The sequence below is a fragment of the Hypomesus transpacificus genome, chromosome 2 (assembly GCF_021917145.1).
Source record: "Hypomesus transpacificus isolate Combined female chromosome 2, fHypTra1, whole genome shotgun sequence".
NCBI classification, from domain to species: Eukaryota; Metazoa; Chordata; class Actinopteri; order Osmeriformes; family Osmeridae; genus Hypomesus; species Hypomesus transpacificus.
The window spans coordinates 14,279,457-14,294,147 of NC_061061.1; the positions used below are offsets into that span (position 1 = coordinate 14,279,457).

Here is a 14,691-nt window from a genome sequence, read left to right on the forward strand (position 1 = left end):
ATGCTTCTTCCTTTCATACCTTACACATGGTGACGTCTTTATACCACCAGCCGCAGCCTAACCAGTCATAAAAATGAACCGCTGCCACCTACTGTACACACAAATATTAGCCTATGCGCTTCCTTTTTATGTAGAAAATCCTTAAGTGATTGAACTGGGGAGGGAGAAAACAGACAGGCCTGTGTTTAATTTGCTTCTGGGCTGCAGAGATCAAGTAAACAAGAACTCTTGTTTCATAGAAGAGGATTTTTTTCTTTTATTATACAGTTGTAAAATGAAAGGTATGTTTCTGAGGCAGCATTCCAGTCAACCAGGGGCTAACAATATCCATAACATGTTTGTAAAAAAACAAACGATAACTAGAAGTGTCACGTCTGAGGAGAAATATAGAATACAAAAGGAAAAGCAGGACAGGAAAAAATACTCACTGTTTGAACAAAGACTTTGACATTCAGTATATTACATACAGTAGATTCTTTACAGATCGTTCAGTAACAGTTTGTGTACATCTACCATCTAGTGAATTTTCTTGGTTCAACTAAGAACCTCAAGTTGCTAAGATACATAAAATGTCCAAGGATTTCTAAATAATTAGAGACCAGAAGTATCATCTGCCAGAAATAAATGTCCTTTACAAAAATGAAGGTGCAACAGAAAAGCTTACATCTCTTACATTCCAACAGCATTTGCAACTTCTAGAAGGTCAATGATGTATGTGTTACCCAGCCTGCTGTAACAACTGTTTAGTACAGGGCTATGCTACCATGAAATTTAGCATGACAAGAGTTGCTTACAAACAAAACAGCTAATCGTCATAGTGATTTCCAGTTCCAGGCTTGGCATGTCATGCTGTGGAAGTGGGTAAGTTTAACATGATTTTCTATTTGTTATTTATCAATAGCGACACATCCACGGTTAGTCCAAGTGTTTCAAAAACGTAATATGCTATTTGGTGAATCTGTCCGACAATATAACCCAAAGAACACATCTCGAAGTCTGACTCAAGGTTTTGTCTATATTGTAGTCACCACAAGCAGCCCACTTGTGCAGAAACTGCAATCCACACATTATGGAAATATGTTTAGACACATTTCCAACCCAATCAAACTGAACTTTATCTTCGACGACACCTTAATGAAATACAGGTTAGAAGGACAGCTCAGGTAGTTGCTTAAGAAATCAAAATAAACTCACTTGTGACTGCAGATCTAATACACGTAACTAGACAAAACACACCACCCAAAATTGACATCTAGTACCTGTTTTTTGTTAGTTTTTTTTTCACTGTCATGGAAGGCCCCTTTGCCAATATAAACATATCAGGACGATGTCAGCAATATGGGAGGAAAAAGCTCAATCCAACCTTGAAAGCCAGCCAGACTTTACATCACAGTGCTTCCAACTTGCAATGTTTTTTCCAGGATCTCAGGGAAGCAATGAACCATGGAAGTGCTATACCGGGGGTCGAGGATTTGGATTTAGGATAAAGAGCATCTCACTACATCTTTTCACTTCCTGTCTCCCCTCTTTGGGGGATTTCCATAAAATTCTTCTTTATAAAAGAAACATAGATACATTTGTACAAGTATTTACACAGGTTAGAGAAGAGAATTATAGGAAAATCAAGGCATTTAGTGTTTTTGTTTTGCGTGTATACATGCTGGCCTTTGATCTCTCTTCCTCTGTCTTCACATACAAAGTCCACAATCCCCCCCCGCCCTGCTTTGAAATGGAGCGTTCCACCTGGGGTGTCTCGTCAGGGCTGCCCCCTTCCTGTCAACTCAAGGAGGGGGGGATACAACATTAGCCCTGTACCACCCATGTCCCTGAGTTCTTCTCTCCGGGTGCTTCTCTCTTGGCTGGTGGTGGCTGGTGGCTCAGCCAGAATCTGAGTCGCTGGTGTCTGAGGAGGAGGATGATGAGGAGGAGGAGTCGGAGCTGGAGCTGCTAGCGCTGAGGCGCGAGGGCTGGGCGTGAGGCTCCACGCTGCTCTGCTTCTCCACTGAAGGGTGGCGAAAGGGGCTCGATTATTAACACGCTCGTGAAGAATGGAAAAGGGAGGGGGGGGGGGGGGAGAGAGAGAGAGCGAGAGAGAGAGCGAGAGAATCGCACCGCCGAGCTTACCTTTGGGTTTCTGGGGCTTTTTGGCCGAGTTGAGCTGTCCGCTGACATCCTGCAGCCGCCTCTCCAGCTCTCTCTGCTTCTCCTGGGTCAGCTCCTCCTTCGACTTCCCACTTCCCATCTTTTTCACTGTTACATACAAATCGGTTAACACCGGTTAACAATATTATAAAAAGATAAATAATTCAGTCTAAATGGGTTTATTGCTATTGTGAAACCATGTTGATGCAGTGGTGGGGAAGCAGGGCTTGCTGTTACCGTAGGGCTTGCGGGGCTTCTTCCTCAGGCAAGTCATCACGTATCTCTCCAGCTCCCGCAGCGTGGACGGCTTGAGCGTCTCAAAGTCGATCTCGATCTCCTCCGGGTTGGTGTCGCGCAGCGAGGGCTCGCGCGCCTGGATGATGTGGACCACCCGGCCCAGCTTCTCGCCCGGGAGCTTGTTGATGTCGAGGCTGAGCTGGCGCTTATCGTCGTAGCTCATGGGCGACGTCTCCTCCTCCTCCTCGGAGTCGTAGTGGGGCAGCATGGAGGAAGCCGGCGGGGCGTAGAGGGCCGCTGACGCCTGGGACTTCTTGGTGGTCCTGAGGAGAGAGGGGGACACGTACAGGACGTGTTATGGATTGTTGAAGTATTTAGAGTACGAGTGTGGTAGTGTCTACACGATCAAAACTAGTGGTGGTAGATTGAATAGGTTGTGCCAGGCCAGACCAAACAAACGGGGGAATATAGAGAACAAATGTAAAAAGGAAATGAAAAACACAGACAGTCAAGGACAAATACAATAAACAGACAAACTAGTCGGAGGTCATGCTGTGCGTCACTCACTTGCTGTTCTTCTTGCGACCGGGGCCCCTCTTGCCCTGGGTGGGCACTACCCCAGTCCCTCGTCCAGACTTGCTCTTGGAAACCTTGGCCGGCTTTTCGCGTTCCTCCCCTCCTCCTCCCCCCCCTCGCTCCCCTCCCCCTCGCCCCCGTTTTTCCGGCTTCTTCTTTTTCTTCTTCTCCTTCTTGTCCTTCTTGTCCCTCTTCTTCTTGGGTTTGATGATGGGCCCGTGAGAGAGGGCTGCCAGCTGCTCGTGCACGGCTCGGAGCTATACATCAAAAGGAAGGAACGCAAAAGGAAAACTTTGTACTGATCAGACATTCCGTGGCCATGTGTAATTTCAAGCTATGCATATTTGCAGACAATAGATAATCCACTTTCTGCTACAATTGCATAGTTTTTTTTCATTTGAGTGCCTGCGTTGGTCCCGGGGGGAGGAGTGTCCTACCTGTGTGCAGACCTGGTCCTGCAGCTGAGCCAGCCGCTGGGCCCGCTCCTCCTCGCTGTCTGAGCTCGGGCTGCTCCTGCTCTCTTCGCTGTCGCTGCTGGGCTCGCTCTCCGACGAGGAGGAGGAGGAGGACGAAGAGGACGAGGAGGGACGAATCCCGAGGGACATGGCCGGACGATCCTTGACAGGCTCGTCAGGCATCTTGGCAAAGCGGAACTCGAACACATCCTGGATGGACAGACCCGACAGAGACAGACATTTGTTGCTGGTCAACTACATTGGCCACGTGTCCCTGAGTAACCAAACAATACCCTGAGCTTGTAATGACAAGATATGAGATAACAGGAAACCAAGGAAAAACGAGGAGATAAAGGATAAAGAATTACGAGGAGACCAAAAGAATGCATGTTCTCATCCACGTAACAGACATGACAAGGGACTAATTTACTGCTGCTACAGAGAACAAGGCTTCTACGCGTTGGCAGACTTCAGTACCTGTAGCTTGCGGGCCATGCCTACCACATCGTGGTCAGGGGGGTTGTACTTGTAGCAGTTGGAAAACATGAGGCGGATGTCCCCCGCAAACTGCTGAGAGTCCCTGTACTCACGACAGTCCATCTTCCTCTGAGGCAAGGACAGAGAGCAGGAGACAACAGTTAGGCTTCGACACAAACAGTTGGAAACAATATCTCTAATGACGTCCACAGAGTCGATCAGGTCTAAAAAAGGGCACGTCGAGCTTTCTGCTGGAGGTTCACCTTGACGGTGCTGAGGTCCATGGGGTACTTGATGATGTCGTGATAGTCGTGCACACCCAGAGCTGAGGCGTCGACAGGCTTGTAGAAGGGCCAGGCGTACGCCGTGTGCTTCTTGGACACCAGATCCTTCAGAACCCCGTTGCAATAGCGTAGCTGCTGGCTCAGCTTGCCCCGCCGCATCGGCGGGACCTGCAAAGAGTCTGGCAGGTCCTTCTTGGGGGGTTTAATGGGGCGTCCGCTGCCTCCTCTGCGGCCCATGACTTTCCCACCCCCAGCCATCATGGGCTGGAGCAGGACGGGCCCCCCTGGCCCTACGGCACCCCTGACCAGGCCCATACCCGGGGGGGCCTCCATGCCCATGCCCCCCAAGGAGGACAGCGAGAGTGCAGAGGAGGGGTCATGAACCTGGCCCCCGTGACCTCCCTTCCCGAGGCCCACCATCCGGGCTCCGACGCCCACGGGCAGGCCCATGGTGGAGGGGGTGGTGGTGTCAGCCTTCCGCTTCACTCCCTTCTTCTACAGATTGAAAGAGAGAGAGAGAGACATTTCTCAGATATTCTGGCTGTTAAAGACTTGCAGCAAACACAAATTTTGTCTCTCTATCCAAATACTCAAAATACTGCAGTGTGTGACGGCTAGCACAAAATGTACAGCTTATTCGCAACGTGTCCATATTAGTGCACCATCGACGAGGCGTGTACCTTGGCAGTGGGCTGTGTGTGTGGCATGCCTAGCATGGAGGCAGGAGGCAGGCTCTTGGTCAGAACGGTCTGGGGGGAGTTGGAGAGCATGGAGTCGGCGGTGTCTGAGGAGGAGGGCGAGTAGGCGGACTGAGACACAGCCGGCACCTGGTGGGCTCTCACAGCTGAGATAAAGCGAGACAGAAACAGAAAACACCCACAACGGTCAAACCAACACCACGCTCATTCATCATATCCTGCATAGCTCGTCCTGAACACGTGCATTTAGATCCCTTTTAACCATTCCTGTGCTGCAAGCGTCTCCCCACGACATCCATCCTGGCGACTCACCGTTGGCCTTGCGACCCTTGCCAGCTTTTCCCAGCTTGCCTCGTGGGGCAGGAGGGGCCAGCTCAATTTCCTCCTGGGGCATCTGGGCCACCTTCTGTAGGAAGACCTTCTCCAGAGACTGGGCCATCAGCACTATGTCATCTGTGGGCTGGAAGAATACATAAACATATTACACTTTTTACCAGTATAAAAATGACCTGGTTGATTACATCAAGACATTTTTGTATTTATTCAAATTGATTAAATCTGGATTCAAAATGGTGCATATGAATAAGGGCAGCAATTCTAGCAATTTGGGATAAATAAATAAAAATCCTTTGGTATTTTCAATCTGGCTGGAAGCCATTATATGATAACGAATTGTTGGGTAAACTCGTATGCTACCTTGTTGTATATGTAGCAGTTGGTAAACATGGTGTTGAAGTCCTGCATGCACTCGCTAGCACTGCGGTAGTAGTTGTTCTCCAGGCGCTTCTTGATGGTGCCCATGTCCATTGGCTGCTTGATGATCTTATGATAATCCTGTGGAAAAATAGAGGATGGATGATTTCATGTGATGTGAGGAGGTCTACAGCACCATCCTCACAGGTCCACAGATTTCAAATGACCAGGTGGAGGGTCACACACAAACAGATCATAAGAATGCCCAGTACAGCTCAGAATGAACAGGCTGATATTTGCTAATAATCCTATACACTGGGTTTACTGAAATTAAGCAAAAACCACTGGGTATGGGCACGTAACCGCTGGGAATATTCTAGTCTGCGACCACAGCCGAGATAATCGGCCAGTAAGTGTTGGCCCTTTATCAACAGGGCGGAAACCTCCGAAAAGTCTCAACTCACCGGCAGACTGAGCCGAAAGGCGTCCACAGGTTCGTGGAAGGGCCAGGCAAAGTGGTGCCTCCACAGAGACTTCAGCAGGGCCTTCTGTAGAAACTGCAGCTGGTTGGTCATACGGCCCTGGCGCCCCGGATCCTTGACAGGGGGCTGGGGTGGTGCGGGGGGCCCCGAGCCCAAGGTGGCGGCGTGGGGCAGCGAGGGGCTCTCAAAGCCCTCATACAGCAGCGAGGGCTTGCGAATGCGCTTGCCAGGGCCTGAGGCACCCTGCTCCATCCCGATGACACCTCCACCGCCAGACAGCCCCGCCAGAGAACTGCTGTCCGTCATGTCGAGGAGGACGGAGAGGCACAAAAGGAGGGAAATACGTAGGGAAATCAATTAGAAAGAAAAAGGAGACGATGAAGACAGAATGGGAGAGGAGAAGAGCAGTGGAAGGGTACAAGGTAAGAGTTATCGGTGACATACTGTTCATGTCACTGCATGCCCTTTGAGCAAGTCATTATCATTGCAACAATAAACGTGTCAATGGGAAAACAAATGAGTAAAAAAAGTGGAGATCTCTCCTTCTTACGTCATTGATATAGGCTAACCTTTTTGTATTCTCCATGGTCCACTATTGTTAATCCCTGGATACTATAAGTAAGTAATGATCCCTTTTAAATTTACGGGAAGTCTAAGCCATTTGCGAAGATCTAATTCCCCATTCCTGTATGTGTTGGTTTAATCACAACACAGCTCTCTCTGTCTCATCTCTACAGAAACCATAATCCTGTCAATAGGCTGCCACTTTTGACACTGCCATGGCAACCCTTGTGGATGCTAGTCTCGCCATGGAAACTGCACATTGGTGGAAATTTGCACTTGGGCAGTTTGGCCAATGGTTAAACAATGCCTAGGCCAGTCTAATTGTGTTATTTTAATTGACATAAACCTTCCAACATTAGAATTAAGCAGACTTCCAAACAAAAATACATTCCTAAACTAAGATGTACCTCTCCATGACAAAGATAAGAAGTCTAAAAGAACACATCCAGAACATATCTTGTCCTCTCTTTTGCAGAGGCTGAATATGATCAACTCAAGTGTCACAGGTCAAGAGTCCTGGCACAAACATGCTCCACTGACACACAAATGAATGCCAAGTTTAAGAATGTATTCTAGTCTCACCTCGATCTACTCACACACCCACAACACTGGATGTGATTTAACAAAGTAAACCTCCTAAGGACAAAAATAGACGCATGTTGTCACCGATAATCTTATTAGCATACATTTAACTACCAGTTGTATTAACACAAACAAAAATGTAAGGTATAACGAAATCCCAAATTCTAACACAAAATACAAATGGGTAAATTTCAGGAAAAAATGATAATCAAACATCAGACTTTTTTTTCATGGACTTAGGCTAGATAATCATGAACCTTTGTCCTAATAACTGTCCTTAATAGCTGACCTCAACTGGTCAACCAGATAAAGTAGGTTTCCTGTTCTTGCCAAAAAGTATGTGGGTGCTCCTTCGCTGAGAAGCTTTGTCTCAATCTTTGAGAATCAAAAGGCAGAGACAGAAAGTTCCGTTTAAGAAGGAATATGTGGCACCTGGTGCAGCTCTTGTCAGGCAGTGTGACAAACGGTAGTCGGAAGTATTAAACGTTGTGCCATCATCAAAAATTCTATTGATTGAAAGGACAAAATAACTTTTTGGACTCGTTCCCTTTTCATCAACTTGTACAAACTATTTAAATCATGTAGGCCTACTTTAGCGTTAAAATTGTGTTGTTCAGTTTTGGTTATCAACATCAGTCCCAAATGTAAACAAATCTAAACATGCAGTGCTCCTTACCACCTCAATACTGTGACACCACCCCGCCTTTTTAAGATGTGTTTGTAAACATATTATAGGCCATCACAACTAAAACTACTCCGCAGCACTAGGTACACTGCATATAATTAATTGATCTGGCTAGGTTCTTCACGACACATTAAGATTTTCGGTGACTGAATTCAAATTACCGACCACATCTTACAGTAGTAGTCAAACGATCAAGCTAGCCGAGTCAGCACGATAAAGCTTGATCTCAGTCTAACCGAGTAGCGTCCAGTACCTAGCCAATATGACATGTAAACATGTCGTGAATGGATAGTTGAAAACCCAACTTACGGGAAATAACAAGGATACTGAAGTGCTTACGTCAACTTGGAGGAAAAGTTAAAATAATCAAATGCAAGCTTGCTACAGTTGCGCCGAGCACAAAGATGGCGGTGGACCGTGAAGGATCCTGGTGCAATGCCGCTCAATGAATGACTCAATCCAGCTGTTTGCAGAACTGTTGTTTACAGCTACTGTGGCAAGCGGCATGCAAAATGTATCCGCTACCATTTGTTTTGTCCCAGCTACTTAGTAAAACTACACAAGGGTAGTGCTAGACACCCATTTCACTAGTGACAAGCTTCATAATTGAAAAGAATGACTAATGCTGGCTTTAGCTAATAGGCTGTACTAATAACAATTGTTCCGGCGACAGGATATTCGTTTTAGTAACATTATACACCAGATCAGTCTCTGACACTACTTGCGTGCATTTGCTAACAATAGCTAGTAGCTACCTGTCCAAATAACAACATTCCCCTGAATAAGTTCCCTGTCGGTGGATGGGGAATAGCTTGCCTAGCTAACAGCTACTTAGAAAGCAAGCTAGCTGTGCTAGAACACCCGGCTAGATTCAAAGAAGAAATGCTGCAAGATAGCTAGCAGATAGCTATGGTCATACCAGTCATACCAGTTCAATATATTTTATGCCAAACCTCCATATCTTATCGGTATCCACATGCAATGTATTGAATAGTACCTGTCAAGAGGTGGGTTAATGGCCGTTTCCATCAGGATGGATTCGGATTTTTAGTTTGTTCCAATATTTCCACTGTTGTGTTTACGTTCGTACAGACTTCAACACGAAAGCAGTGAAATGGCGCCGATCAGCTTCCGTCGGTTGCTTTATAAACCTACCATGTGGCATTCCTTGCATTTCCTGTAGGCTGTCAACCAATCCTGATAGTTCATTGGCTACATAAAATATTTTTCAACGCGGAATACAAGCCTTAACTCAACTGCCTAGAACACCCTTTACTTGATCATACAATTTGGCATATACCTTATTATAATGCTGCAAGATGAGCTTCCCACTAAAGTAGCTACAAGAATAAACGCAATATTTGCTTTCTCGACGAACTCAAGTTATTTACCACTTCGATATTGGTAGATTCGTTTAAAAAAGCGACACACGTTAAAAGTAAGGACGTAAATGTTTAAACGATCCATGTTAGCTAGATACATCATCTAGCTAGTAATGCTTCAATCCTGTATGCATTGACATATGGTTAGACTACAAAGAGTTACCATTTTCTTCTGCCATCATATTTCGCTTACACGTACAAGCACTCAAATAGTTATCCGATAAATCACGTGACTAAAACGCAAAGCACGACACACTGGACAGTCTCAACACCAAACCAGGTGGTGGCAGTCGTGTCAAACGTCTCAAGAGGGGGCGTGCATGTCAGTGCTGAATAAATAACAGACTACTAGATTGCTAAATACATAGTAGACTAATAATAAGCACTAGAATCCTCACAATATATCTATTAGTTTGGAAAGTAAAAGTGACAACCTCGAGACTTTTCCCGCCTTAGACAATTGCTTATTTTGTTGTTATGCAACCAAATATAACGTTTTCAAAAAGCTCATAAAGAAAATGTTAGAAATGTTTATTTGAAACACAAATGTAGATAAAAAGGGGAATCATCTTAAAAGTAAATGGAATCACACTTATTTACAATCAGTGTTTAGGAAATATAAACTTTGCAGCCAACACAAATTGAAAAATAAATGCATTTTGGGATTTAAATACTTTATAAAATTATATAATTTAGCAAGATGTTGTCCAGGTTTTTCTTCTGATGTACAGTATGTTATGCAGCTGACGGAGTTGCAACAATTTGATGATGATTTGAAATTATATAGATATGGAGCAATATAACTTGAAACTAGAAATTGGATTTGAAAAAGAAAAATCAACAAAAGACTTGAGTGTCTAAGAATTTCCAATTTCCATCCCCTCTTCTTTACGCTGAAAGCCAATGTTCTGTTTCCTCACCAATTCTGCATAGAACCCACCATTCTTCATGAGTTCATCATGGCTCCCTTCTTCATAGACTTCTCCCTCCTTGAGAACAACAATATGGCTGGCTTTCTCCACTGAGCTCATCTTATGGGCAATCAATAGCACTGTACAACGATTACTGTCCTTCAGCAGGGCTTGGTGCACCTAGGCAGAAAGAAAAAAACAGTAATGTGACAGTTTTGTTATGTAATCTTCAATAAGAAAGCGATGTGACAATGTAAAGAGTATTATGCCACAATACACAGTTTATAAGACTACATTAAAATGAATACTTTACCATGTGCTCGCTTTCGGTGTCCAGGTTACTGGTGGCGTCATCCAGCACCAGTACCCGAGGTTGTCTTATCAGAGCTCTGGCAATGGCAATTCGCTGCTTCTGTCCCCCTGACACCTGTCCCCCCTTCTCCCCAGCATCTGAGGAAGTACATCTATGAGTGCCCAAGCAAGTCCATTGTCCTTGTTTCTATCAGTGGTAAGTTGGTAAATTCAAATTAGCAAATGAATGAGGTTTGGGAACTAACCTGTGTCATAGCCATTGGGCAGTTCAGAAATGAATTTGTGGGCATTGGCTCGCTCTGCAGCACGGTGCATGTCTTCATCCGTCATGTCCTCACATCCATATTTGATGTTCTCTTTGACAGAACGGGCAAACAGCACTGGCTCTTGACTCACCACGCTGATCTGAGATGAGAAGGAGACATAAGTGAAATGATTGATGTTCTAAAGCATGGCCCATTCTCAGATAAAACACAGATCGGTTACTAGCTACTTACTAGTTACTAGTAGCGCAGGTGCTTGTAAAAATGGTTCACAAGAAAAAAACAGTGGATGGCTCACACCTACACTGCAGACTTTGATCAATTTCCATACATGTACATCATAATGTAGTACACTATAGCTCACTTGAGAAGTATGTATCATTGTTTGACTACAGTTTAAAGCCTATAAAGACACATACCTTGTCATGTAAGTACTGGTCATTGTAGCTGTTTAGTGGCTCTCCATCTAGCAGAATCATTCCTTCCTGGGGTTGGTAAAACCTTTCCAGAAGACTGACACAGGTGCTTTTTCCTGCACCAGACAGACCCACCAGAGCAGTAATCTTGCCTGGTTTCAGCTCCAGAGACAGATTCTGAGATAGATATTAGAGATAGAAGAGCGAGAGAAAGAGGGAGAGAGACACAGATGGAAAGGGTTCCAGAATGAAGTTATTGGAGGAATTGTTTTGAGTTATGAATTGAAAAGTGTTTCAACACAACATTATAATGAGTCTTTAAACATAGACACCTTGAGTGTCGTTTTGTCATTTTTTTCTTTGTCTTTGTCAGAATAAGCAAATGTGACGTTCTTGAATTCCACATGGCCCTTAAGTGTTTTGGGGGCCAAAGACCCTTCTGGAGGAACTTGGGGCTTTCTGTCCATGTACTCAAATATCTCCTCAGATGCACCAATTGCTTGCTTCACGTGTGGATAGTATGACATCAAAACCTAGAGAATTTAGGTTAAAGGTTAAGTTCAAGTTAAACATAATGACTTCAAGAGAGATATAAACGATTAAACGTCATAGCCATACCTCCACAGCAGAAGAAAACTGGAGCTCATACAGAACGAAAGACACCAAGTTCCCACTGCTTACGTCCCCTCTCGTTACCAGCATTCCACCATAGTACAGGATACTGACTTTAAGTGCCAGGCTAGACATCTGGACACATACATTTTTGGGAAAGAGAAAACGCTTCCCATTAATATTTCTTATAATGCAACATACAAGTTCCCTTAACACGCATGCACACACACACAAAAACACCCACAGTATATCGTTTATATTTGTTCAGTGAAAAAATAAAGTAACCTTGCAAGCGGAGACTCACACTATTGGTCCAGGTGGAAGCTGCATAGGCAGCAGCTTCCTTTTTGTTGAGAGCGTACGTGTCCTCCAAGCTTTTTTTGTATCTTTCTGTTTCCCCTTCCTCATTGGCAAAGCTCCTCACTGTCTTGATGGATGAGAATGTTTCAGTGGCAACATGATTGGCCTTGGCTAGAGACTCTTGAACCTTTTTGGAAAGTGCCTGAAGCAAAAACAAGATACACATCAAGGTTATGATGCAGCTGAGTAATTTATTCTGATCCTGATAGACAGTATGAGAGGTGCATCCCATTGTTTCTCTTTGATATTTTTCAACAAGTACGCATTGGACATAAAATTTGGCATCAAATCCCCGTACCTGGTGGAACTTTCCTGATATCTTTGGAATGACAAGGATGATGGGGAGTCCCATGGCAGTGAAAAGGGACAGCTTCCAGGAGAGATTGAGCATGAAGCCAAAGAGGAAAATAATCCGGGCAAAATACCACATAAGCAAGCTCAATTTCTCACTCAAAGATTCACTCATCGTGTTCGTGTCCGTGGTGATGCGTGACACTATCACACCTAAAACACAGATTGGAGGGAGTTAGTGTTCCACTTCACAAGAGCGTACAATTTTTCTTAGCAATTCTTTTGTTTGACATTCCTACATGACATTGTGAAACCTTTTTTTAAAAATACTCTAAAAATACATGTAAAAAAGTGGTGCGAAAAATGCTACTCACCTGTTTTATTACTATCAAAGAATGCAATCTCTTGTTTTAGAACAGACTGAAAGACCAAGCCCTGGATAGAGGTGTGTATAAGGCTCATGGTGATATTGTAGATGAGGTCACACACAAACTCACAAACGGCACTGTAAGGCAAAGACCAGTGTATTACTTCTATATAATGACAAGAAGTGAATGAATAATGATAAACATGGATGAACATGAATGTTACTACATTATTAAACTGTAGCCTACTATAATAAAAATAATAATTTCAAGAGGAAGCTTACCTGGAGATGGTGATGACTGTCATAATTGTGATGGCATAAGAAAAGGCTTCAGGCTCATCTTTATTCATAATCCAGTCTGTCATACGGCCAGTGTAATGGGGAATCGCCATCTCACCTTAAAGACAAAGATGAACAGTCGTACTCTCAGATCTGGTTTCCCCTGACAAAGTTGACAGTCTTTACTAGACTAAGTAGAGAATTATTACCAAGTGACGAGACGACCACAAGAAAGAGCACCCCTCCAAAACGTATCACGTAGGGCTTCATGTATCCCAGCAGCCTCTGCAGCGAGGACCCAGTCTTTTCAGGTTCCTTAGTGATCTTACTGGATCGAGTCGGGATGTAGCGCGTCCAATATAACCAGGCCACAACTGTCACGCCATAGCTCTGTAAAAGCTGCCCAACAAAGATTTTGTTTTAGTTTCTTTATCAAAAGCATTGGTTGTTCATTTTCACACTGGTTATTACTCTCTGATTAATAATGCAAAATAATACATATAACACAAAATGTTAGACGACTTTAGGTGTACTGTCTTATCTTAATTGTATATGGTTACAAACAGCAGTGAAATTATAAACAATAGCAAACTTGTATTTACCCCCTGCCATGAATGCCATCCCCATAGCTGATCCAGGGTGGAAACTCCAAATGTCCAGAGAAGGCTAATGTAGACTGGGTAGAGGGAGCAAAGTACTCCTATAGTCTGGACTCCCTCCAGGCTGCTCATCCATGGTAGGGTCCCAGGGTAGGTAGCGGTGAGAAAGAGGAAGAGGCAGGCACGGAGAAGACCTCCACCCCACAGGGTGATGAAGGGGTGCGGGAGGAGGAGTGGGGAAAGGTGGCACATACCGATCGCCCTCACCGCACACATATCCACAAACAGATACAGGACTGGCGAGAACATACTCATTTTCTGCATCCCAACTGTTTCTACATTAAGAAAGAAGGGAAAATTATCAAATGACCAGAGAACAATGAGATAGCTTGAAAACTAACTACTTTCACTTTCACATTTGACACTAACTGTACCAGTAGAACAGTGATTGTGGTTATCAAAGTATTACATTAACTCTAAGAATGTATCTATAATGTTGAAAACGACGTCATTTACAATCGGCCTATGTATTTCGTAGGTTAGCTACTCTAGCTACCGTGAGATTTGAATCCAAGTTTACCTGTGTTTTTGTACACTCAACCTTGAGCTACCGGAATATGGATTATCTTCCAGAGTTCAAATCTTCCATGCAAATACTTCAGAATTGGCTTTAATCTGCACCTAAATAAAAAATAAGGTGCTGCGGCTGCCTTTCAAAGGGCTGTGTTGTATCGAACTAAAACCGAAAGTAGCTGCTTTTCCAAGTGGAAAGTATAGCCTATATAGCCTACCCGACCCTTTAACAAAAGTCCCAACTATAATTAGCCTAGTATTGCATTAATTTTATAGTTCCACTTACATTCGAGTATGGAGATTAAGGTTTTACATCAGTATAACCCACATTTAATTTTAACATCCAGAAATGTATACATTGTGTCAAATGAAAATGAACACGTTTGAACTTCCTTGTGAACAAGGGTGACATCGTGTGACATTTTTGGAAACTGCGTCTTCAATTTTGACG

At 44.2% G+C, this 14,691-nt stretch overlaps 2 protein-coding genes across 4 annotated transcripts; both read right to left on the reverse strand.

The window, feature by feature from the left end:
• Positions 1–226: 226 nt before the first annotated feature.
• brd2b (bromodomain containing 2b) lies at positions 227–9,519 on the reverse strand. 2 transcript variants are annotated; one of them, XM_047031096.1, is made up of 12 exons: positions 8,873–9,519; positions 6,027–6,336; positions 5,566–5,703; positions 5,182–5,329; positions 4,852–5,015; positions 4,151–4,666; positions 3,888–4,016; positions 3,393–3,620; positions 2,947–3,212; positions 2,380–2,702; positions 2,125–2,250; positions 227–2,002 (listed from the first exon to the last, which is right to left on the reverse strand). In XM_047031096.1, the coding sequence occupies exons 1-12, from the start codon at positions 8,902–8,904 to the stop codon at positions 1,878–1,880; spliced, it is 2,505 nt and encodes an 834-aa protein (XP_046887052.1). In that variant the 5' UTR covers positions 8,905–9,519; the 3' UTR covers positions 227–1,877. The 2 variants fall into 2 exon arrangements, with proteins under 2 accessions (XP_046887052.1, XP_046887043.1); XM_047031087.1 differs by having other exon boundaries at positions 6,027–6,339; positions 8,873–9,517.
• Positions 9,520–9,773: 254 nt separating this feature from the next.
• Positions 9,774–14,629, reverse strand: tap1 (transporter 1, ATP-binding cassette, sub-family B (MDR/TAP)). Of its 2 annotated transcripts, none has more exons than XM_047031117.1 (13): positions 14,527–14,629; positions 13,671–14,002; positions 13,278–13,467; positions 13,072–13,186; positions 12,797–12,927; positions 12,430–12,635; positions 12,076–12,273; positions 11,778–11,906; positions 11,492–11,692; positions 11,163–11,336; positions 10,726–10,885; positions 10,482–10,618; positions 9,774–10,348 (listed from the first exon to the last, which is right to left on the reverse strand). In XM_047031117.1, the coding sequence occupies exons 2-13, from the start codon at positions 13,989–13,991 to the stop codon at positions 10,115–10,117; spliced, it is 2,196 nt and encodes a 731-aa protein (XP_046887073.1). In that variant the 5' UTR covers positions 13,992–14,002; positions 14,527–14,629; the 3' UTR covers positions 9,774–10,114. The 2 variants fall into 2 exon arrangements, with proteins under 2 accessions (XP_046887073.1, XP_046887065.1); XM_047031109.1 differs by lacking the exon at positions 14,527–14,629 and adding an exon at positions 14,248–14,509.
• Between the last annotated feature and the right edge of the window lie 62 nt (positions 14,630–14,691).

Bases quoted from the DNA above. Each gene is read 5' to 3' on its own strand.
- brd2b (XM_047031087.1), bottom strand. From the start codon at position 8,904: ATGGAAACGGCCATTAACCCACCTCTTGACAG. The intron at 6,340-8,872 runs GTACTATTCAAT...CATGACGGACAG, and splicing joins ATTAACCCACCTCTTGACAG to CAGTTCTCTGGCGGGGCTGT. The intron at 2,703-2,946 runs GTGAGTGACGCA...CTCTCTCCTCAG, and splicing joins GGTCGCAAGAAGAACAGCAA to GACCACCAAGAAGTCCCAGG.
- tap1 (XM_047031117.1), bottom strand. From the start codon at position 13,991: ATGCAGAAAATGAGTATGTTCTCGCCAGTCCTGTATCTGTTTGTGGAT. The intron at 11,907-12,075 runs GTGAGTCTCCGC...GTATGTGTCCAG, and splicing joins CTTCCACCTGGACCAATAGT to ATGTCTAGCCTGGCACTTAA. The intron at 11,337-11,491 runs GTGTCTATGTTT...TATCTATCTCAG, and splicing joins ATGACAAAACGACACTCAAG to AATCTGTCTCTGGAGCTGAA.